Raw genomic sequence first — 22492 nt, forward strand, 5'->3', positions numbered from 1 at the left:
GTGGTTCTACCCATGGGACAGTCTGGCTGTCTCGAGCAGCCTCTGGGAGAGAAGTGCTGATTTCAACATGCTCTGATAAAATTCAGTGGGAGCTGAGCAATCTCAGAGCCTGGAAGTCTAAGGACCAGAAACTGGAACCACAGAGACTCTATGATTTGGCAATGGCCTGGAGAGGAAATGATTGGGTCACGGTCCCTGACCTGGCAATTGTGAGAATGGGAAATGTGACCACGGGCGTCCTTTGCCCCGGAAAGTCATGCTAACGGCTCATATCCATATAAACTGCACCGACGGCAAGAAGCAGAACAGAGATATCCACAGCCATGAACCCGGACAGCTCCTACCACAAATGGGACAACTCAGAGCAGGTGGAACTGACAGTCCAGGGAGTGAGCAGCGCACCTGGGAGAGGTGGTAAAGGTGAGCTGGCCTGAGGAAGGGTGGGCTTGTGATTAAGGAGCTGCCCTGGGAGTCAGGAGGCCTGTGTCCGATTCCTGGCTTTGCTAATTTGAAGTTGGTCGGTACCAACAATCAGGACTGTTTCTCGCTCTCTCCCAAGTAGTGTTTTGGTTAAGTCTGGATATTCCAATCATCCACATAAACTCCTTTCTTATCAACTATAAACTCATCCCTGGGTCACTCCAGTGTCTTCAGTGTTGCTATTCGAAGGATGAAACTGGTCCTGTGGGTAGGGTGACCAGACTGCAAGTGTGAAAAATCGGGATGGGGTTGGGGATAATAGGAGCCTATATAAGAGAGAGACACAAAAATTGGGTCTGTCCCTATAAAATCAGGACATCTGGTCACCCTACCTGTGAGCCTGCCCATATCTTCCCGTTAGAGCCTGAGAGGATTCTCATGCTCCCTTGAAGGCAGGGGCTTCTCAATCTGGGGGTCACACTCACCTTCTCTCCCCATACTGCCAAAAGGGAGAGGGATTCCCAACATGGAAAATGGAACACAGATAAGGCTGAGAACTACCTCAAGGTATTTACCCTACTGTGAATCCCTCCCCTCCCTTTGTCCAGTCATCTTCTCTTGTAGGGAACCATGTTCAGTCCCGGGAGTTTCTCCCCAAAGGGAGTGTTAGGAGGGGTTGATCCTGCACTGAGAGATCTAACCAGTGTTGGTCCCCACAGCTCTTTGCCTCTCCAACTTTGCCCAAGGGAAGGCCAATGTGATCCTGTACGTCCTGCTAGCGATTTGCATTGCAGTGGCCACCGCTCTCATCGTGGTGAACCTTGGGAAATGTAAGTCTCCTGTTCGTTTCTACCTCGGCCTCAGATCTCACCGGCCAAGAATGAGGCTGCTTTGACTAGTTTTTGGTGGATTTTTGCAGTGGGGCACAAAATTGGGTTGAGAATGGAGGCTCAGCTGTGATGTTAATTATGGAGCAGTTGCCAGAGCTACGTAACTTTCACTCACCTCTGAGTTAAGGTGACCGGATTTTCAAAGGGGTGGGATTTGTCCTTAGCATAACTCCCACTAGCTTTCCATGGAACCTGTGCTCCTAAATCTCAGAAAAATCCCACCCAAAATCAATAACTGGGCCATGTTTCTGGTGACATTTTCAAGGTTGTTAAAATATTCATACAACATTTTTCTTTTTTCAACTGTCTGCTGGGACCAGTGCAAAGGACTGGCTGCGGCTCCTGCTAGCGGAGAGGGAATGTAGGGAGTGAGAACAATGCAATGTGGGCATGGCACAGTGCACTGCCACAATTACCTCTTCCACATTAACACAAGGAGAGCTTGGGCCCGACAAATGCATTCCTTTCCTTTTTAACTTTGCAACCAGCTAACCACACACAAACCGAGACAGGCTCCTCGTGGAAGTAGGCAACTTTCTGCTCTGCACAGCAGTCAGAGCCCTGCACTGCTCTGCAAAGGCTGAGCCTTTCCACTCTCGGCTTTGCTAGGCCCCTATGAGCTGTCCAGCCACATTCCGCACCTGTGTGTAGCAGTGGCAGCTGAACTGCACATCTTGGGGCCACTGGCAGCTCAGTGTAACATAGAGCAGCCCCAATACGGCTCTACATTGTACTGAGGACCGAGCTGATATCCAGAATAATGAATCCCTGTGTTGAGCACCTGTAGCGGAGGACCACAGCTAGCATAAGGGAATGGACATCAGCAGTCTTGGGTGGTAACTGGGAGGAAAGTGCACTTTACAGCAGCACTAATGTCCCCACAGATATGGGTTTCCCCTGCTCACACATTTTAATCTGCTATCAAAAGTCTCATGTTTACAGTGTCCCAGGGTCTTGCCGAAGCCCAGCTGGATCGAGATACGATTAGAAGAGATGCCAAGAGAAATCTCTCAGATCATCAGGATTATCTAGGTGAGAGGATAAATCAAATGTTTCTATTCCTCGTTGGACTTGGTGAATCCTTTTTGTTCTCTACGTCTCAAGGGTGAGGAGAGTCTGACCCAAGGGGTCAGTTGCAAGGCTGGTGGAAGTTGATGTAGCTCGTTCAAATTCAGCGGAGCTGAGCAGACATACATGTGCTGGGGATCTGACCACAGCTCAGACAAGTCTGTAGATTATTGTTGGGAATGGGACAACCAGACGAGGTGGAAGCAGCTCTTAGAAGTTGTTGGATAACATTGTTCTCCTCCTAGGATCACTGATTGTCCAATGAGATTTTGTTCTGATGAAGTCACGTTTCTACCAGTGTCTCATTGGCTAAGATATTTATGCCTTGGCGTAGATGCAATTGGTCTGTCCCAGGAGTAGGCATGTGCCTGGGGCTCCCATAAACAACCAGTGATTGGATGAATGGAAACAGAGACCTGTGTCCTCCAGGACAGACCCCAGCTCAAATAAAGTATGGAAGCAGTAATCTGGATGGGGGAGAAGTGTGGTGGTGAGTCTCGACTCATCCGGCAGGTGGTCCATGCCAACCCACCTAACCTTGGGACCATTGTGCAGGGGCAGTGCCTGATGCCCCTGGATTGCCTCAATGCAGTCCTGGGTCTGACCTGTTCTTTCCACCACAATCCCCCTCAGGGGGTCACTGACTGGATCTCTCTGAATAAACATTGTTGTTAATTTCCCAATTTACCTCTGGGACCCTCAACACTGTAACGAGCCTGCACCCACCTGGACTGCATGGGTATCACTGTGCAGGACATCATGGGCACTGAGAACATCACAGTAACAGTGGGTTAGTACTCAGACCCTGCTGCTCCAAATGGGGTCTGAGCCCCAGCTGATAGGTGTTGGCTGGTGTTGTGGCTAAGGCATGGGCTAGACCTCAGGAGATCTGGCTTCAATTCCCAGTTTTGCTGCTGACTTGAAAGAGTCACTTCATTTGTCTGTGCCTCAGTTTCATTATCTGTGAAATGGGTAACATTTCTTGTCTATTTGTATTGTAAGATCTTCAGCACAGAGACAAGTGTGTGTCTCTCATTTTGTCACTGTGCAGTGCCCAGAGCAACAGGGTCTCGATATCAGTTGGGGTCTGTGCAGCACCTGGAACAAGAAGGTCTCAATCTCATCTGGGGCTTCTAGGCAATAATATTGAATAGTAATAAGTGAAACCTATTTACAACCTTACCACTTGCTGCCTGTAACGTGGGGACAATCACCTCTTGAGTGACTCCTGCTGCTGCATCTGGTACTGAAGGACTTCCTCCTGCTCCTGGCGCCCCCTGTAGGTTGTCACCTTCAGTGGCTCTGCCCTCTGGCCAAGTCACACAGTCAAAAATGGATGAACACCTTCTGAAGTAGGAAAGAGTTCAACAGCTGTCACCCCTCACTAGATGCTTCACTCCCATCTCTGGGCCCTTTGAATCCTGCTCTTTGGAACAAGCCTTGTCCCCTTCCTGGGGCTTAGTCCACTTTGCTAGTGCAGGTGGGAACAACAGGCCTGCCCACTGCTCTAGGTCCCAACCCATGAACCCTATAAACAGCAACTCCGTATGGCCTCCTTTAATTGTTTGTTGCTACATTCGCTGGGCCTTTTCCCACCTGGTCTCTCTGTCTCCGTCCGTTGACTTAGTTCTAGAGCTGTGAGCTCCTAGGTTTCGCAAATGCAGCGTGTTGAGCAACTTTGGCCAGAGCACAGTCCTGTTCCTCACCACTCTGGCTCCAGCCAGGGACTGACCTACAGTCTGCCCCTGCACATCTTTTTATCTGAGCCTGCTGGGCTCTGATTGGCTGCTTCTGTGCAGCCTTTCTAGCCAGGCCTGCAGGACCCACCTTCGCTGCTCCTTTTTGGGTTGTGATATAGTAGGACATCAGGGCCTCAAGCAGGGGGCCACAAAGTGCCAGGTACACCCTGTCAACCTGCCATTGCTGCATAATTTTCACACACCTCTGGATGAATGACCATGATCCAGGGCTCCCCATGGGCAGGCATATGGGAGAGGCAGCATGAGGGCCTGTGTTGTTGTTGTTTAAAATTGAAACTCCCCATTCTTTCATCTTCCTTTTAGAGTTGAAGATGTCAAAAGAATTCAGTACATTTACCAAACAACTGGTTAAAGGTATGTTCTGCTGGTGTTTCTCAAGAGATCGTGGCATAACCGAAGAGTATCGCCAACCCTGATGTTCAAAAATCATGAGTCAGGCCCATGAGATTGGCTTAAAAATCATGAGCTTTTTAAAAATATGAAAAATGTTGGGCACATGTTATTCATCTCCTGGTTTCTGAGATGTTAGGGTCTTGGTCAGATCTCATTTTAAAGCTTTTCTCCGCAACCATGAGGGCCATAGACTTACCTTTTCTAAATGAAAGCTGAGATTCTTTCCTAGTGACCTGCATCTAGGAACTGCCGCTTGAAGAAACTGATCAAATATTGTGCGAACTGTCAAAAAATCATGGGAGTTGGCAACATTGCATGGCCCCGTGCATTGAGGTGGGCATAGGTGCCGCCTCCATGGGTGCTCTGGGGCTGGAGTCCCCGGTCTTACATTTTTCTTGTTGACCAGCCATGATCTAAACTGCAGTCTTTGAATTCTATCATGAGGCCTTTTTGTTTGGACTAATTCCGTCTTTCTGTCTCCCTTTTGCACCTTTTCCCATCAATATTTGTTATTACTGTGATATTTGATGAACTGTCAATCACTTTTCACAGCTGAGCTCACAAGGAGGGTAAATTTGTAGACCCAGTTATCGCAATGGGTCTTGAGTGGTGTCTGGGAGGAAAATGCACATTACAGCAGCACTGATGTCCCCAAAGATATGGGTTTTCCCCTTCTCATAAAATTTACTCTGTTATCAAGAGGTCTCATGTCTACAGTATCCCAGGGTCTTGCTGAAGCCCAGCTGGGTCGAGATACGGCCGGAAGAGATTCCAAGAGAAATCTGTCAGCTCTCCAGGACTATCTGGGTGAGTCGATAAAGGAAACATTTCTCTCCCTTTGATCTGGCACATCTTTTGGGGTCAGACTCTTGGTGGGTGGAAATCACTTCAGTGGAGTGGAACCAACTTACATTAACTGGGGATGTGACCCACAGCTCATATAGGACCGTAGAGTGGGGGGTGGGAGTGGGACAACCACAGGAGGTATAAGCAGCTCTTAGAGCTGGTCCACACTGAAAGCTAACAATCTGCACAGCTACATCTCTAAGGGGTGTGATTTTTGACACCGCTGACAGATGTAGCTATGCTGACCTAACCCGTGCTGTAGACAGTTCTAGGCTGACGGAAGAATTCTTCCATCGACCTAGCTACTGGCTCTTGGGAGAGTGGATTAACTACAGTTACAGGAGAACCCCTCCTGTCGTAGCAAATGTCTACACTGCAGCACAGCTGCTGTCGCATTTTAGGTGTAGACATACCCTTGGAAGTTGTTGCATCACAACTGCTCTGATCTTAGGATCACTGAATGTCCAATGAGATTTTGTTCTAATGAGGTCATGCTTCCAACTTGCATCTCATTGGCTGAGAGTATTACACCTGGGGAAGCCATGAGCATGAGTGGAATTGGTCTGTACCAGGAGTAGGCACGTGCCTGGGGCCCCCATAAAGACAATTACTGCTTGGGTGAGTGGGAACTGAGACTCATCTCCTCCAGGACACTCCCCTGACCATCTGAAGAAAGGAAGCAGGAATATGGCTAGGGAGAGGCCCCAGCCCATCCAGAAAAGTGTGGTTGTGAGTCCCCAAACAGCCAACAAATGACTCCTGCCAACCCACCTACGCTTAGGATCATTGCACAGGGGCAGGGCTAATGGGAGCCATCATGCTGGGGTATGGATGATGCCCCTGGATTGTGTTAATGCAGTCCTGGGTCTGACCAATTTTTTACACTACAGTTCCCCTGTGTGGGTCATTAACTGGATCTCTCTTAATAGACACTGGTGTAATTTGCTAATTTGCCCTGGGACTCTAAATGCTGTAATGATCTTGCACCCACCTGGACTGCATGGGTGTCTCTGTGCAGCACGTCCTGGGCACTGAGAACGTCACAATAACAGGGGGTTAGTACTGAGATCCTGCTGCACCAAAAGGGGCTCTGAGCCCCAGCTGAGTAGAGGTTGGCTGCTGTTGTGGCTAAGGCATGGGCTGGAACTCACAAGATCTGGCTTCAGTTCCCAGTTTTGCTGCTGACTCCCTGTGTGACCTTGAAAGAGTCACTTCATTTCTCTGTGCCTCAGTTTCACTATCTGTGAAATGGGTAATGTTCCTTGTCTATTTGTATTGTAACTGTCTCTTGCTCTGTGTCTAGACAGTGCCCAGAGCAGCGATACCCAATCTCAGTTCCCGTTTGTGCAGCATCTGGCACAAAGGGGCCATAATCTCAGTTGGGGACTCTAGGAAGCACTGTAATAGAAATCAGTAATAGCTATAAGTGAAACCCATTTACATCCTTGCCAACGATTGCCCTTGCTCCATAAATTTCACACACTCCTGGATGAATGGTCCTTATCCAGCACTCCTCAGGGGTGGAACATGTGGGTGGGGCAGCATGAGGTCCTGTGTTGTTATTTAAAGTGGAAATTCCCCATTCTCTCATCTTTCTTTTAGAATTGAAGATGTCCAAAGAATTCAACGTGTTTAACAGTCGACTTCTTAATGGTATGTTCTGCTGATGTTTCTCAAGAGGTTGGGCATAAACAGTTCCCTTGTGCTGCCAACCCCAGCATTCAAAAATCATGAGTCAAGCCCATGAGAGTGGCTTAAAACTCATAAGAACGGCCTTACTGGGTCAGACCAAAGGTCCATTCATCCCAGTATCCTGTCTATCGACAGTGGCCAATTCCAGGTGCCCCAGAGGGAGTGAACCTAATAGGTTATGATCAAGTGATCTCTTTCCTGCCATCCATCTCCACTCTCTGACAAACAGAGGCTAGGGACACCATTCCTTACCCATCCTGGCTAATAGCCATTAATGGACTTAACCTCCATGAATTTGTCTAGTTCTCTTTTAAACCCTGTTATCGTCCTAGCCTTCACAACCTCCTCAGGCAAGGAGTTCCACAGGTAAACTATGCACTGTGTGAAGAAGAACTTCCTTTTATTTGTTTAAAACCTGCTTCCCATTAATTTCATTTGGTGGCCTCTAATTCTTGTATTACTGGAACAAGTAAATAACTTTTCCTTATTTTCTTTCTCCACACCACTCAAGATTTTATAGACCTCTGCCATATCCCCCCTTACTCTCCTCTTTTCCAAGCTGAAAAGTCCTAGCCTCTTTAATCTCTCCTTACATGGGACCTGTTCCAAACCCCTAATCATTTTAGTTGCCCTTTTCTGAACTTTTTCTAATGCCAGTATATCTTTTTTAAGATGAAGAGACCACATCTGTATGCAGTATTCAAGATGTGGGTGTACCAGGGATTTTTATAAGGGCAATAAGATATTCTCCATCTTAGTCTTGATCCCTTTTTTAATGATTCCTAACATCCTGTTTGCTTTTTTGACTGCCACTGCACACTGTGTGGACGTCTTCAGAGAACTATTCAGGATGATTCCAAGATCTCTTTCCTGATTAGGTAATAATTGGAGATATACCAATCTCCTAGAACTGGAAGGGACCTTGAAAGGTTTACAGAAACCATTAGTTGTAGCTAAATTAGCCCTCATCATATTGTATGTATAGTTGGTGTTATTTTTCCAATGTGCATTACTTTACATTTATACACATTAAATTTCATTTGCCATTTTGTTGCCCAATCACTTAGTTTTGTGAGATCTTTTTGAAGTTCTTCACAGTCTGCTTTGGTCTTAACTATCTTGAGCAGTTTAGTGTCATCTGCAAACTTTGCCACCTCACTGTTTACCCCTTTCTCCAGATCATTTATGAATAAATTGAATAGGATTGGTCCTAGGACTGACCCTTGGGGAACACCACTAGTTACCCCTCTCCATTCCTATCCTTTGTTCCCTGTCTTTTAACCAGTTCTCAGTCCATGAAAGGACCTTCCATTTTATCCCATGACAACTTAAGTTATGTAAGAGCCGTTGGTGAGGGATCGTGCCAAAGGTTTTCTGGAAATCTAAATACACTATTTCCACTGGATCCCCCTTGTCCACATGTTTGTTGACCCCTTCAAAGAACTCTAATAGATTAGTAAGACACGATTTCCCTTTACAGAAACCATGTTGACTACTGCTCAACAGTTTATGTTTTTCTATGTGTCTGACAATTTTATTCTTTACTATTGTTTCAACGAATTTGCCCGGTACTGACATTAGACTTGCTGGTGTGTAATTGCCAGGATCACCTCTAGAGCCCTTTCTCAATATTGGTGTTAAATTAGCATCTTCCAGTCATTGGGTACAGAAGCTGATTTAAAGGATAGGTTACAAACCATAGTTAATAGTTCCACAATTTCACATTTGAGTTCTTTCAGAACTCTTGGGTGAATGCCGTCTGGTCCCGTTGACTTGTTACTGTTACGTTTATCAATTAATTCCAAAACCTCCTCTAGTGACACTTCAATCTGTGACAATTCCTCAGATTTGTCACCTACAAGGGACAGTTCAGGTTTGGGAATCTCCCTAACATCCTCTGCCGTGAAGACTGAAGCAAAGAATCCATTTAGTTTCTCCGCAATGGCTTTATCGTCTTTAAGCGCTCCATTTGTATCTCGATCATCCAGGGGCCCCACTGGTTGTTTAGCAGGCTTCCTGCTTCTGATGTACTTAAAAAACATTTTATTACCTTTGGAATTTTTGGCTAGCCATTCTTCATACTCTTTTTTGGCTTTTCTTATTACATATTTACACGTAATTTGGCAGATTTTTAAAAATATAATAAATGTTGGGCTTGATTTATTTGTGTTCTTATTTCTGAGCCTTTAGGGTCATGCTTGGGTCACATTATTAAACTGTTCTCTGCCACCATGAGGGGCAGAAATTAATATTTTTAATGAAAGCTGAGACTCTCTCCTAACTGCATAAATCCAGGAGCTGAGGCTTGAAGAAACATATCAAATGTCACAAGATGTGCAATAAAATTGTGGGGGTTGCACATGGGTGGGGTCTCTCCCTTTGACACGCCCATGTACAGCAGTTCTTTTCTGCCCTCTGTTGTTTGTAGTGTCCAAGGAGCTGGCTGGGGTTAGGCTGGGGATTGAGGAGATCCAAGCTGATCACGTGAAAGACCAGTCGTATCTCCAGGACGCCATAGGTGAGAAACATCCTTTTCCTTCCAATGCCTGATTGCTGCTGCTTCCTTGTAGAGGGACTCCTGGGTCTGATCTTTCCCTGTGAAGGGCAAACTGAAATGGAAGGCGAGAAGGAGGATGAGAAACGGGAAGTATGAGGATGGAGCAGGTAACCCTATATGGATAATCGCATTTTAGTTTGGGATCAGCTGCATCCTGCTCCCATGGGCCTCCCCAGATTTTATCCTGAGCCCAGTTCATGCTGCAGGAGAACATTGGATCTCAGACCCGGATCCAGCAAAGGCACTTATGCATGTGTAACCCATTGGTGAGCACGTGTGACAGGTAACCCCTCTGTGCTGATCTAGGAATAGCTTTATCTCAAGTTGTAGTAGTTCCTGCTTTTAGCCCTGGAGGACTCCAGTTCAATCCCCACATTGTTACCCACGATAGCAGCTGTCAAACAAATCTACGCTCCTGATTACTGTGTGGGATGACACACGTGCTCAGAGCAGTGGTTTTTGACCTGAGGTCCATAGACCCAGGGGTGTCTGCAGACGATATCTAAAATTTCCAAAGGGGTCTGCACCTCCGTTCTAAAGTTCAGGAGTCCGCAAATGAATACAGCTTTGTATATAGGTGCATTGCTGAATTGTGGTCTCAGTACCCTGTAGATACACAGGAGTGGGGGCCGGATGTAGGAGGTGGTTGGGTGGGGGCTCTGGTCCACTCAGCACTTCTGAGAGCTCATAGCTTCCATGGCCTGCAGAAGGAATTTGGGAATGCTCAGCCTTTCTGGTATCAGGCCCATCCAATGCAAACATAAGCTGGATTCTGATCTTGGTTCTGCTGGTGTCAGTGCCGTGACTGTGGAATTAGACCTCCATAGAAGAGCTCCATGATGCAGAAGTGGAGTGTGGGCTACATGATTGTGAGCCTATTGAAGTAAAAATTCCCTCAGTTGGCTTGAAGGAAAATCAACGAGCCTAGGATAGCAGAGATGCTTAGATAATATAATAGTGGACTCCGGTATCAGAGCATAGATAGGTTGAAGGTTGTGAATGGGGACAGATAGTGTGTTTGCAGATAGATGGACACATAGAAATTTCCAGCTGCAGTTAAGGAAGGTCTGAGCCAGCCCAGAAATATCAACCTGTTGATTCCGGTGGCATTTTTCTACCCCCTGCCTGCCCTGACAGAGATAAGGAACCTAACGCACAGTATGTCGAAGGAGCTGGCTGAGGTGAGAAGGGACCATGACAGACTCCAGGAGGTCTTGAGCAGGGTGCAGGATGAGTTTCAGAAGTTCAAAGGTAAAGAGGCGCTGGGCAGGGCTGTGAGGCCTGTGACAGCATTAACCTCAAATGCCCAGAGTCAGTGAAAGTCAACAGGGAACAACACATTCGACTGCCATGATCCCAATAGGCCTATGGCCTGTGCAGCTTCCCCTGCACTGAAACTGACCACATCTCCTCAGCTGCAAGTCCCCAGTGTCTGTAGAGCCAGCACAGATGTCTCCGATGCCACCCTATTGCCCCTAATTCTCTCACTGGTTCTATGCCTTGGGAACCAGATTTGATGTAGAACCAGCAAGAGACTCGGGGAGCCATAACTCACTCCCTGATACCTGCCCTACACTCAGTGGAAACAGACACATCTGTTAATCTTGGCCCTAGCTGGCTAAATACATAATGAATCATAGAATCATAGAATCATAGAATTCAAGATCAGAAGGGACCATTATGATCATCTAGTCTGACCTCCTGCAAGATGCAGGCCACATAAGCCGATCCACCCAGTCCTTAAGCAAGCGACCCCTACCCCATGCTTCGGAGGAGGGCGAAAAACCTCCAGGGCCACTGCCAATCTACCCTGGAGGAAAATTCCTTCCCGACCCCAAATATGGCGATCAGCTGAACCCCGAGCATGTGGGCAAGACTCTCCAGCCATACCCTCTGGAAAAAGGCTAACAATATCCTATCATTGACCCATTGTACTAATTACCAGTGTGGCACTTAATTGACCTATTAACTAAGCCCGTTATCCTATCACACCATCTCCTCCATAAACTTATCTAGCTTAATCTTAAAGTCATGGAGGTCCTTCGCCCCCACTGTTTCCTTTGGTAGGCTGTTCCAGAATTGCACTCCTCTGATGGTTAGAAACCTTCGTCTAATTTCAAGCCTAAATTTCCTGACTGACAATTTATATCCGTTTGTCCTCGTGTCCACATTAGCACTGAGCTGAAATAATTCCTCTCCTTCCCTGGTATTTATCCCTCTGTTATATTTAAAGAGTGCAATCATATCTCCTCTTATCCTTCTTTTGGTTAAGGAAAACAAACTGAGCTCCTCAAGTCTCCTTTCATACGACAGGCTTTCCATTCCTCGGATCATTCTAGTGGCCCTTCTTTGTACCCGTTCCAGTTTGAATTCATCCTTCTTAAACATGGGAGACCAAAACTGCACACAATACTCCAAATGAGGTCTTACCAACGCCTTATATAACGGGACTAGCACCTCCTTATCCCTACTAGAAATACCTCGCCTAATGCATCCCAAGACCGCATTAGCTTTTTTAACGGCCACATCACATTGCCTACTCATAATCATCCTACGATCAACCAGGACTCCTAGGTCCTTCTCCTTCTCCGTTATTTCCAACTGGTGCATCCCCAGCTTATAACTAAAGTTCTTGTTAGTCATCCCTAAATGCATAACCTTACACTTCTCACTATTGAATTTCATCCTGTTACTAATACTCCAGTTTACAAGGTCATCCAAATCTCCCTGGAGGATATCCCGATCCTTTTCCGAATTTGCAATACCTCCCAACTTGGTGTCATCCGCAAACTTTATCAGCCCACTCCTACTCTTGGTTCCCAGGTCAGCGATAAATAGATTGAATAAAATTGGACCCAAAACCGAACCTTGAGGAACTCCACTGGTAACCCCCTTCCAACCCGACAGTTCCCCCTTCAATACGACCCTCTGCAGTCTCCCCTTTAACCAGCTCCTTATCCACCTCTGGATTTTCATTTAGATCCCCATCTTTTCCAATTTAACCAGTAATACCTCGTGCGGTACCGTATCAAACGCCTTACAGAAATCAAGATATATTAGATCCACCTCATTTCCCTTATCTAAAAAATCTGTTACTTTCTCAAAGAAGGAGATCAGGTTGGTTTGGCACGATCTACCTTTCGTAAATCCATGCTGTAATTTGTCCCAGTTGCCATCGGCCTCAAGCTCCGTAACCACTCTCTCCTTTAAAATTTTTTCCATGACTTTGCATACTACAGATGTTAAACTAACAGGCCTGTAGTTACACGGGTCACTTTTTTTCCCCTTCTTGAATATAGGAACTATATTAGCTAATCTCCAGTCAAACGGTACAACCCCCGAGTTTAGAGATTTATTAAAGATCATCACTAACGGGCTTGCAATTTCACTTGCCAATTCCCTTAATATTCTAGGATGAAGATTATCCGGGCCCCCCGATTTACTTCCGTCTAGCTGTTCAAGTTTGGCTTCTACCTCAGATACCGTAATGTCTAACCCCATATCTTCATTCCCATCAGTCCCTCTATCACTATTCCTTAGCCCTTCATTAGCCTCATTAAAGACCGAGGCAAAATATTTGTTCAGATATTGTGCCATTCCAAGATAATCCCTAATCTCCACTCCGTTTAAAGTTTTAAGCGGTCCCACTTCTTCCTTCTTGGTTTCCTTCCTATTTATATGGCTAAAAAACTTTTTGCTATTGGTTTTAATCCCCTTCGCTAGGTCCATCTCCACCCGGCTCTTTGCCTTTCTCACTGCTTCCCTACACCCTCTGATCTCAATAAGGTAGGTTTCTTTGCTGATCCCTCCCATTTTCCAGTCCTTGTACGCTTTCTGTTTTTTCTTAATCACCCCTCTGAGACGCTTGCTCATCCAGCTCGGTCTAAAACTGCTACCTACGAGCCGTTTTCCCTTTCTCGGGATACATGCCTCTGACAACTCCTGCAACTTCAACCTGAAGTAACCCCAGGCATCATCTGCCTTTAGATCCCTAAATATGTTAGTCCAATCCACTTCCCTAACTAGTCGCCTTAATTTAGTAAAGTTAGCCCTTTTGAAATTGTATACCTTAGTCTCAGATGCAATTTTGATTATCCTCCCATTTATTTTGAAACGAATTAGCTCATGATCACTCGAGCCAAGGTTGTCCCCTACAACTATTTCCTCAACAAGGTCCTCGTTACTCACCAAAATCAGATCTAAAATGGCATCCCCCCTCGTCGGTTCAGCAACTACTTGAAGAAGGAATTCATCAGCTATCACGTCTAGGAAAAGCTGAGCCCTATTATTATTACTAGCATTTGTTTCCCAATCTATATCCGGGAAGTTAAAATCCCCCATGATCAAACAGTTCCTATTAGTATTTACCTCCTTAAAAACATTAAAGAGCTCTCTATCCATATCCAGGCTATATCCCGGCGGTCTATAGCACACCCCAATCACTATCCCAGGGGAGGCTCTAGTAGTTTTCTTCCCCAATGTGACCATTGCCCAAACAGACTCCATATTATCCATTGCATTGCTAGTTATTTCGTTACATTTCACCTCATTATTGACATACAATGCTACTCCCCCACCTTTACCTTTGTTTCGGTCTTTCCTAAACAGCACATACCCTTCCATACCTGTACTCCAGTCATGGCTACCGTTCCACCATGTTTCGGTTATTCCTACGATATCCGGTTTCAATTCCCGGACCAGGAGCTCCAGTTCCTCCATTTTGTTACCTAAGCTTCTCGCATTGGTGAACAATCATCCTAATTTTTGCTGTTTGGCTCCTCTCACCCTTTTCACCCAACTTGGTAGGGACACAGTACTACCAGTATGACCTGTCGATCTAGTATCCGTCCCCCCCCCCCTTTCCTTACACCTAACCGTCCCCCTCTGGCTATATCTGTTGTTATCCTGTTGTTCTCACTCCCAATGTATAAATTTGGCGTGGAGAGCACCTGGACCTCTCCCAACCGTTTCCCCCCAGTGTCTAGTTTAAAGCTCTTTTAATTAGATGAGCCAGCCTCCCTCCTAGAAGTCTACTTCCTTCCCTACTTAGGTGGAGCCCATCCCGTGAGAACAGTTGTCTGTCCCCAAAAGCCTCCCAGTGCCCATACATCCCAAAGCCCTCCTTGTAACACCACTCCCTCAGCCAACTATTAATCATCATGATCCTGTCACCCCTTTGGCGCCCTTCCCTAGGGACAGGTAGGATCCCACTGAAGATCACCTGAGCCTCAATTTCCTTGAGCGTCTTACCCAACCTGGCATAGTCTCCCTTGATCCTCTCTAGCGAGAATCTAGCTGTGTCATTCGTTCCTACATGAAGGATGATCAAAGGGTTCTTACCTGCTCCTCTTAGGATCCTTTTCAACCTCAGGTCCACATCCCATATTTTAGCGCCCGGTAGTCAGCACACCCTTCTGTTCTCTGGATCAGCCCTGGTCACAGGCCTGCCCAACCTTCTCAGTATGGAATCCCCAATCACGTAGACCTGCCTTTGCCTGAGGACAGTGCGGTCCTCTAACCTATCCTCCGTCCCCCCTGGTTGCAAGCTCCTTCCATTCCTATCATCCCTTGTGGTTCCCCTTAAGCCATCCTGTATCCTCCCTTGGCCCACACTTGGTGCTGCCTCCATAGACTCCTCCCCTGTTTCTATCGGACTAGCCGCTCTTCTCTTTTTCCTTGGCCTCCCACCGTCAGCTACCACCTGCTTTACCCCTTCCTCATTCTCCAGACCTTCGAACCTGTTCCTTAGCTCTATTTCTCCCTCACTGGCTCTCCTTTTTCTCGGCCTGCTTCTCACGGTCACATGCTTCCACCGCCCATCTTCCTCATCCGGCAGTCCCCCCTCACTGGCCTTAGCCCCTGCTTCCCCCTGTACCCCTGGGCATTCCCCTTCGGTCACTGCTTGCCATTGCTCCATCAGCTGCTCGAACCCCCTTCTATGCTCTACCAGGGTTTCTACCTGCAGCTCTAGGCCTTGGATCTTTTCCTCCAGCAGCTCTATTAGGCGACACTTCATGCATACATAGTACTGTTCTGGGTCTCCCGCTAGAACCATGTACATACCGCAGCTGCTGCATGCTCTCATACTCGGTGTATCCTCCACAGCTTGGCTCATGGCTGCTGCTGTCTCAGCCTCGCTCGGCGTTCTTACCTGGGGAACACGGGGGACACGGCGCCACCCCCTTCCACCTCCCCCTGTAAACTCTCACTCAAACTCCCCTGTTAGCCGCCCTGTTGGCCGGCTCCTGGGCCGCTGCGATCAGCTGTGCCACTGCCTGGCTGGGCGGCCGCTTTTATAGGCCCCCTCCTCCGCCTAGCTCCGCCCCCTAATCAGGGCTCAGCAGTCTGCCCCGACAGAGAGAGACACAAGCACCCCAAAGACAGATGCAAACACAAAATACCTGGCTCCTCCAATGGGAACTCCCACTCAAACTCCCCTGTTAGCCGCCCTGTTGGCCGGCTCCTGGGCTGCCTCGCTGGGCGGCCGCTTTTAGCTTTTTTGAAGCCTAACATGGGATGGATACAATACTGTATGGCAGAAGCCACCAGATGGTGCTGTAGTACATGGGCTTGCAAGTTCTCTTTCCAAGCATGTCAGCAGTATTGAAGACATGCTGTGTCGTTCTCTGCAGACTGTGAAATTTTTTGAGGGGGGAGCTGTTGCAACTAGCAAGGGAGTTTGCTCCCTGCCTGACACACTCCAACTAGAGTCAGTTCTTGGGGTAGAGTTGTACCCAGGAAACTGGGGCATCAGCGTCTGGGCTGAGATCACAGACTGGCCTGCTTTTTGTTTATGGGCACCTCTTTTCAAGGACTAGTGCACAGAGCGAAAATCAACAAGTTATACTAGGAAAATATTAAATCACTGATTTATTTTTTCAATGGGAAACCGACCTACCAAACCCTGCCATCTGCTACCACATGTCAGAGAGGTGACACTGCCATGTAACTTATACAACCACCTCACATAGGATGAATATCGAAGTATGAATATTTTCAACAAACTATTTGGCAAGCTTTTCAGCAGGGTGCGGGGAAATTTCTTTGTGAAATTCATTAATAAATCCAAACACTGAATAAATGCTAGAATTTCTTTAACTGCTTGTGATGACTTGGACTGCATTTTCACTCTCTAATGCAGACCTGTCCCATAATTTGACTTCTGACAGAATTCACCTGCATGAAATGTCTATCTGGCTGGCAGAGTTTTAAGAAAAGTTGCTACTTCTTTTCAACATTGGCTAAATCCTGGCCAGATGCTAAGCAGTTCTGTACCGATCAAAGGTCTGGCCTGGTTATCGTTAACAATGCAGAGGAACAGGTAAGCCATCCACTCAGATTCCAATTGTGGATCATGCAGAATGGAAGGAAATAAGCACAAAGGTCCAGACTCTGTTCTGCTACACCAGGGTGAATCTGAAGTTACTCTAGATTTACCCCAGCGTACCTAAGATCACAGTCTGGCCCAAGTTCTCTGGGAATTTAGCAATATTTTTGGATGTAGCTTGCTGCTCAAGGGATATCGAGGGGACTTGGATACTTACAGTAATTTGAAAAATGTTGTGTGAGCGTTGTGAACAGAAATCCCAATGTCAGATACGGATGGTTCAATGAGAATCAAAATTAATGTGGGTGGGTGGGGGAGCAGTTCTAATCCCTTGTGAATCCAAATCACAGAGTCCCATGAGAATGTAAAAATAGCATTTGATTGCTAGTGACCTGGGCAGGATTTTAGTTGCTGACCCAGAGGTAAAATGCTTTTCACAGCAGCTCACTTCTACACTAGGGAAGGCCTTTTGATATCCTGTGGAAGACCCCACTCCAGATTCCTCACTGGGACTTTGTAGAAGGAATCCTGCCGTGAGGGAGGATCACTTTAAGTTTTAAATTGAGCCTGGTACCTGCTGGGAACAGGACTTTGGAAGACTAGTTGGTGCTTAGAGGATGCCCATGTAGTGCAGAGGTGGGCAAGGTACAGCTGTGAATCCGGAGTCACCAGAACCAAAATCTGACTCCCGAGCAGTACAGCTCATAGCGTGTGTATTTCACTATCCCATCTTCAGGCCTGGATTTAAGACTCCCCCAATAACCATGCTGCAGAATGGGACTTAACAGGAATTGTAAGATGGTTCCTTGGTCCTCCCCGCATGGAGAAGACCTATGGCCATGGATTTCACAGGCCCCAGAGGCAGACCCTCAGCAGCTGTAGAAGGACTGAAAATTACCTGCACCAAACAGCATACAGGCCAGTGTTCACCTCCTATTCTGAAGGGGAGATTTGCAGGACAAAGGGCAGGGATGAGGCATTTGAAGTACAGCTGGTCAGAAAATGAACATTTTTTTTCCTGTAGAAAATTTCATTTTGGAGGGCAAAGATTTATATATATTTCTATTTTTTGGCTGAAAATCGAAACATTTCAACTTGGAAATGCTGCTGCACTGCTTCATGGGAGCTGTAGTTTGGATCCCTCGGGCCCCCATTCTTTAGAGGTCAGGCTACTTAGTCAGTCTACATCTCCCATGATGCACAATGGTCACTCCTCTTGAAGAGAAAAAGTGATGCATCATGGGAGTGCCTGGTGCATTATGGGAAATGTAGGGTGGCCAGCCCTGATGTAAAGGTTTGGAAAACAGGGGGAGGGGTGAGAATCTACAGCTACAGACTCTGCTGGCCACAAACACAAGCCCCATGAAACCCCCTCACCTCCCGCCTCACCTTCTGCTTGGGATCATGATTCTCTTCTTAACCTGTTTTCCCACATAGACGTTTTTGTCAAACCACATCAGTGAGCCCAACGTGTACTGGCTGGGCCTCAGCGACTCAGCGAAGGAAGGGGAGTGGCGCTGGCTGGATGGCAGCCCCCTGTCTGTCAGGCAAGTCCCTCTTTGTTCAGCCTCTTTGGAGAGAGAAGTGTCCCTTACAATCAGCTGTTTCTGCTTTATCGCCTGTCCTGATAAAGAGCCAGATGGAGCACTGATACCAATGCAATTGATACTAGAGGGGTCTCTGGTCCCCTTTATTGGCTAAAGCATGTAAAGGTTATGAGTCTGCTACTGCCTCCATGCTAATGTCATCCAGGGTCAGCACAGAGCAGGGACTGGACCTGGGATGTTCCTGGGGAGCAGAAAGCTGCTTTACCATGGGGCATTCTGAGTGTCCTGCTAAGGAAAGGTGCTGGGGAGAACAGCAACATGGCCATGGGGACAGGGCCATGGAGAAGGAGGCAGCACTGCTGGGTTCTAATCCCAGCCCCATGAGTGTTCTCTGCTGGCAGACTGTGGGGCACGTCTCTTCCTGACCTATGCCTCAGTTTCCTCACCTGTAAAATGCACTGGAAACTGATGTCGTCCAAGCTGAGAACAGCTCTGGCTTGAGCAGTGACTGGGCCAGCTTCCCCCATTCAGTGGCTAGCACCAACCTGCCATGGCCCTGACCTCCAGGCACCACCTCAAGCATTGAGTAGGCAGATCAGTCCATGCCCACCTTGACTTTCTCTGCTAAAACTATCAGACCGGTCATGGCCCATTGGCCTTGGTGACGTGGAGGCCAGTCCCCTAGGAGCTGGCTCATTTCACTCGACCTGCATGGAGGAGGTTTTCGAACCAGAGACACTGTACGCATGTGGACTCTGTTCTGTTGCTATGACTCCCGCCACACTGGGGATTGGATGGGAGATGATTGTCACCAGGGCAGCCTGTGTAAGCCAGGAACAAGTGGAGCATTTGCAGGGGTGCTGGGATACACGGCATCCACCGGTGGGAGTTGCTTTAGGAGCAGAGCCATCTAAATCATGTTTCTGCAGTGCAGGCACAGTCAAGCATCGGTCTCTTTGTGCCCTGACTCCCCTCTGTGCTGTCATGAGCAGCCACCCATCCTCTGCCTTCTTCCATCCATCCATCTTCCTCTTACCCACGGACTGCACCACCTGGCCTGCCAACCCCTGCTGTTTGGATGGTGACATTTAAAGGCAGCTAGAGGTGTATGAAGCAGCTGGCGTCCACCAGGGTCCTTCCATCCAAAGTTATTGGTTCCCCAACCCCCTTGTAGAACTTCCATACCCACCTCTAATTCCATGGGGCTTCGGTTTGCATTTCAGGTTCTGGGGGCCCGGGGAACCCAACAATGTTGGGCAGCAAGGAGAGGACTGTGGCAGCCTCCGCTTTGACGGGAAGTGGAACGATGCCACCTGCTCCATGACTGAGCACTGGATCTGCGAACAGCAGTGCTAGCTGAGTCCCTGCATCAACAGTAGGGAGGGCAGGTGTCACACAGCCTGCCCCACGTGGGACAGCTTAGGAGCTATCATCTCTCTAAAGCAATGATTCTCAGACTGCCACTCGCAAGGTGCAAGAAGCTTTTCAATGTGTCTGTCATAACTATAAAGGGAAGGGAACAGCCCTCCTGTGTACAATACTATAAAATCCCTCCTGGCCAGAGACACCAAAATCCTTTTACCTGTAAAGGGTTAAGAAGCTCAGGCAACCTGGCTGACACCTGACCCAAAAGGACCAATAAGGGGACAAGATACTTTCAAATCTTGGTGGAGGGAAGGCTTTTGTTTGTGTGCTCTTTGTTTTGGGGTTGTTCGCTCTTGGGTCTAAGAGGGACCAGACATCAATCCATGTTCTCCAAATCTTTCTGAACCAGTTTCTCATATTTCGAACTTGTAAGTAACATAAAGGCAAGGCGGGTTAGTTTTATCTTTGTTTTCTCAACTTGTAAATGTTCCTTTTGGCTAAGAGGATTTACCTCTGTTTGCTGTAACTTTGAACCTAAGGCTAGAGGGGGTTCCTCTGGGCTCTTTCAATCTGATTACCCTGTAAAGTTATTTTCCATCCTAATTTTACAGAGATGATTTTTACCTTTCTCTTTCTTTAATTAAAAGCCTTCTTTTTAAGAACCTGATTGATTTTTCCTTGTTTTAAGATCCAAGGGGATTGAATCTGGACTCACCAGGAATTGTGGGGGAAAGGAGGGGGGATGGTTAAATTCTCCTTGTGTTAAGATCCAAGGGGTTGGATCGGTGTTCACCAGGAACTTGGTGAAGAAGTCTCTCAAGACTACCCAGGGAAGGGAGTTAGTACTTGGGAGTGGTGGCAGCAAAACCAGATCTAAGCTGGTAATTCAGCTTAGGGGTTCACATACAGGTCCTCATATCTGTACTCTAAAGTCCAGAGTGGGGAAGGAACTTTGACATGGTGAGCAGCGGTGAGGGATATTTTTAGGAACCAAAAGCCAGTAAGTTTTTTTTTCTCCTGTGTAGCTGCTTAGAAAGCAGAGCTGGGAAAGTAAATGCATGGTTTTTTTTAACAAGGGTCTTTGTTAAGAGAAGGTTTCAAACAGTGAGCAAGCAGTTAGCAAAAGGAATTTACAAGCTGAATTGTTTGTTTTTTTTCTTTCTACCTCTCAGGTATAGCTAGTTTAAAGACTGAATGCTGTGAAAGTCTCTGTTAACTAGGCAGCCCTGAGCTGAGTGCATCCCTTTTTCAGTGAACTGCAGAGGGGGTGTGACCCAACACAAGAAAGAAGGAAAATGACGACCAGTGAAACAGCTAGCAAACTAGAGCTGGCCAGAATAGAAGCAGAAGAAAATAAAAAGAAACATGACAGGCTGCTCGAATTAAAAAAACTTGAGAATAAAGCTGCTGAAAGAGCTATGGAGGAGAGGGAAAGAGAGAGGAAGCATGAACTGGAGTTAGCAAGGGCTAGGCAGGATATATCAGCCAACCCTAGCAACCCCTCTCCCGGTACCGCTTTCCATCCCAGGAAATTCCCCACCTACAAGGCAGGCGATGATACTGAGGCCTTCTTAGAAAATTTCGAAAGGGCCTGCCTTGGGTAGAGCATCTCTACAAACCAGTACATGATAGAGCTGAGGCCACAGCTCAGTGGACCCTTAGCAGAGGTGGCAGCTGAAATGCCTAAAGAAAACATGAACAGTTATGAACATTTTAAAAACAAGGCCAGAATCAGAATGGGGCTAACACCCGAGCATTCCCATCGGCGGTTCAGAGCCCTAAGGTGGAAAACAGACGTGTCATTTACCCGACATGCCTACCACATTGGGAAAAATTGGGATGCCTGGATATCAGGAGCGAGTGTTAAATCTCTGGAAGCTCTGTCCTTCCTAATGCAAATGGAGCAGTTCTTAGAGGGTGTTCCTGAGGAAACAGAAAGGTACATCCTAGATGGGAAGCCCAAAACTGTAACCGAGGCAGAGGAGATTGGAGGCAAATGGGTGGAAGTGGCAGAAAAGAAAAAAAATAGTAGCAGTTGGAGCGAATATCAGAGGGGGCAAACCGAAACTAAACCCTATCACCGGGGGCAACCCAAGGCCCCACCTACAACCCAAGGAAAGCCCCAGACACCTTATTGCCCCACCTCACCAGTCTCCAGCAACCCACCTCGGCCCCGTGACCAGTCAGCTGGGCGATGTTTTAAATGTAATGAGCTGGGGCATGTGAAGGCCAACTGCCCCAAGAACCCCAACCAACTGCAGTTCATTACACTGGAGTCACACCCAAGGTCCTCAGGCCCAGATTCCTCCCAGGTACCCTCAGAGCGAAGGGAAACTGTGAGTGTGGGCGGGAAGAAGGTTACAGCGTGGAGGGACACTGGAGCACAGGTGTCAGCTATCCACCAATCCTTAGTGGACCCCAAATTCACCAACCCAGAGGGCCAAGTGACGATTCACCCATTCATGTCAAAATCTTTAAACTTGCCTACAGATGAGTTGCCTGTCCAGTACAAGGGCTGGTCAGGAACGTTGACTTTTGCAGTCTTATGATAATTATCCCATCCCCATGCTGCTGGGGGAAGATTTGGCCAACCATGTGAAGCTAACCAAGAGGGTGGGAATGGTCAC

At 47.3% G+C, this 22492-nt stretch overlaps 1 protein-coding gene across 1 annotated transcript; it reads left to right on the forward strand.

Moving 5' to 3' along the window:
- Positions 1–300: 300 nt before the first annotated feature.
- On the forward strand, positions 301–20118 carry LOC123353452 (low affinity immunoglobulin epsilon Fc receptor-like). Its single transcript, XM_044994547.1, has 11 exons — positions 301–420; positions 1140–1250; positions 2253–2342; positions 4442–4492; positions 5249–5338; positions 6980–7030; positions 9498–9587; positions 10764–10877; positions 16796–16947; positions 18391–18500; positions 19724–20118. The coding sequence occupies exons 1-11, from the start codon at positions 324–326 to the stop codon at positions 19854–19856; spliced, it is 1089 nt and encodes a 362-aa protein (XP_044850482.1). The 5' UTR covers positions 301–323; the 3' UTR covers positions 19857–20118.
- Positions 20119–22492: the final 2374 nt, after the last annotated feature.

This window comes from Mauremys mutica, chromosome 20 (assembly GCF_020497125.1).
Source record: "Mauremys mutica isolate MM-2020 ecotype Southern chromosome 20, ASM2049712v1, whole genome shotgun sequence".
Lineage (NCBI taxonomy): Eukaryota > Metazoa > Chordata > Testudines > Geoemydidae > Mauremys > Mauremys mutica.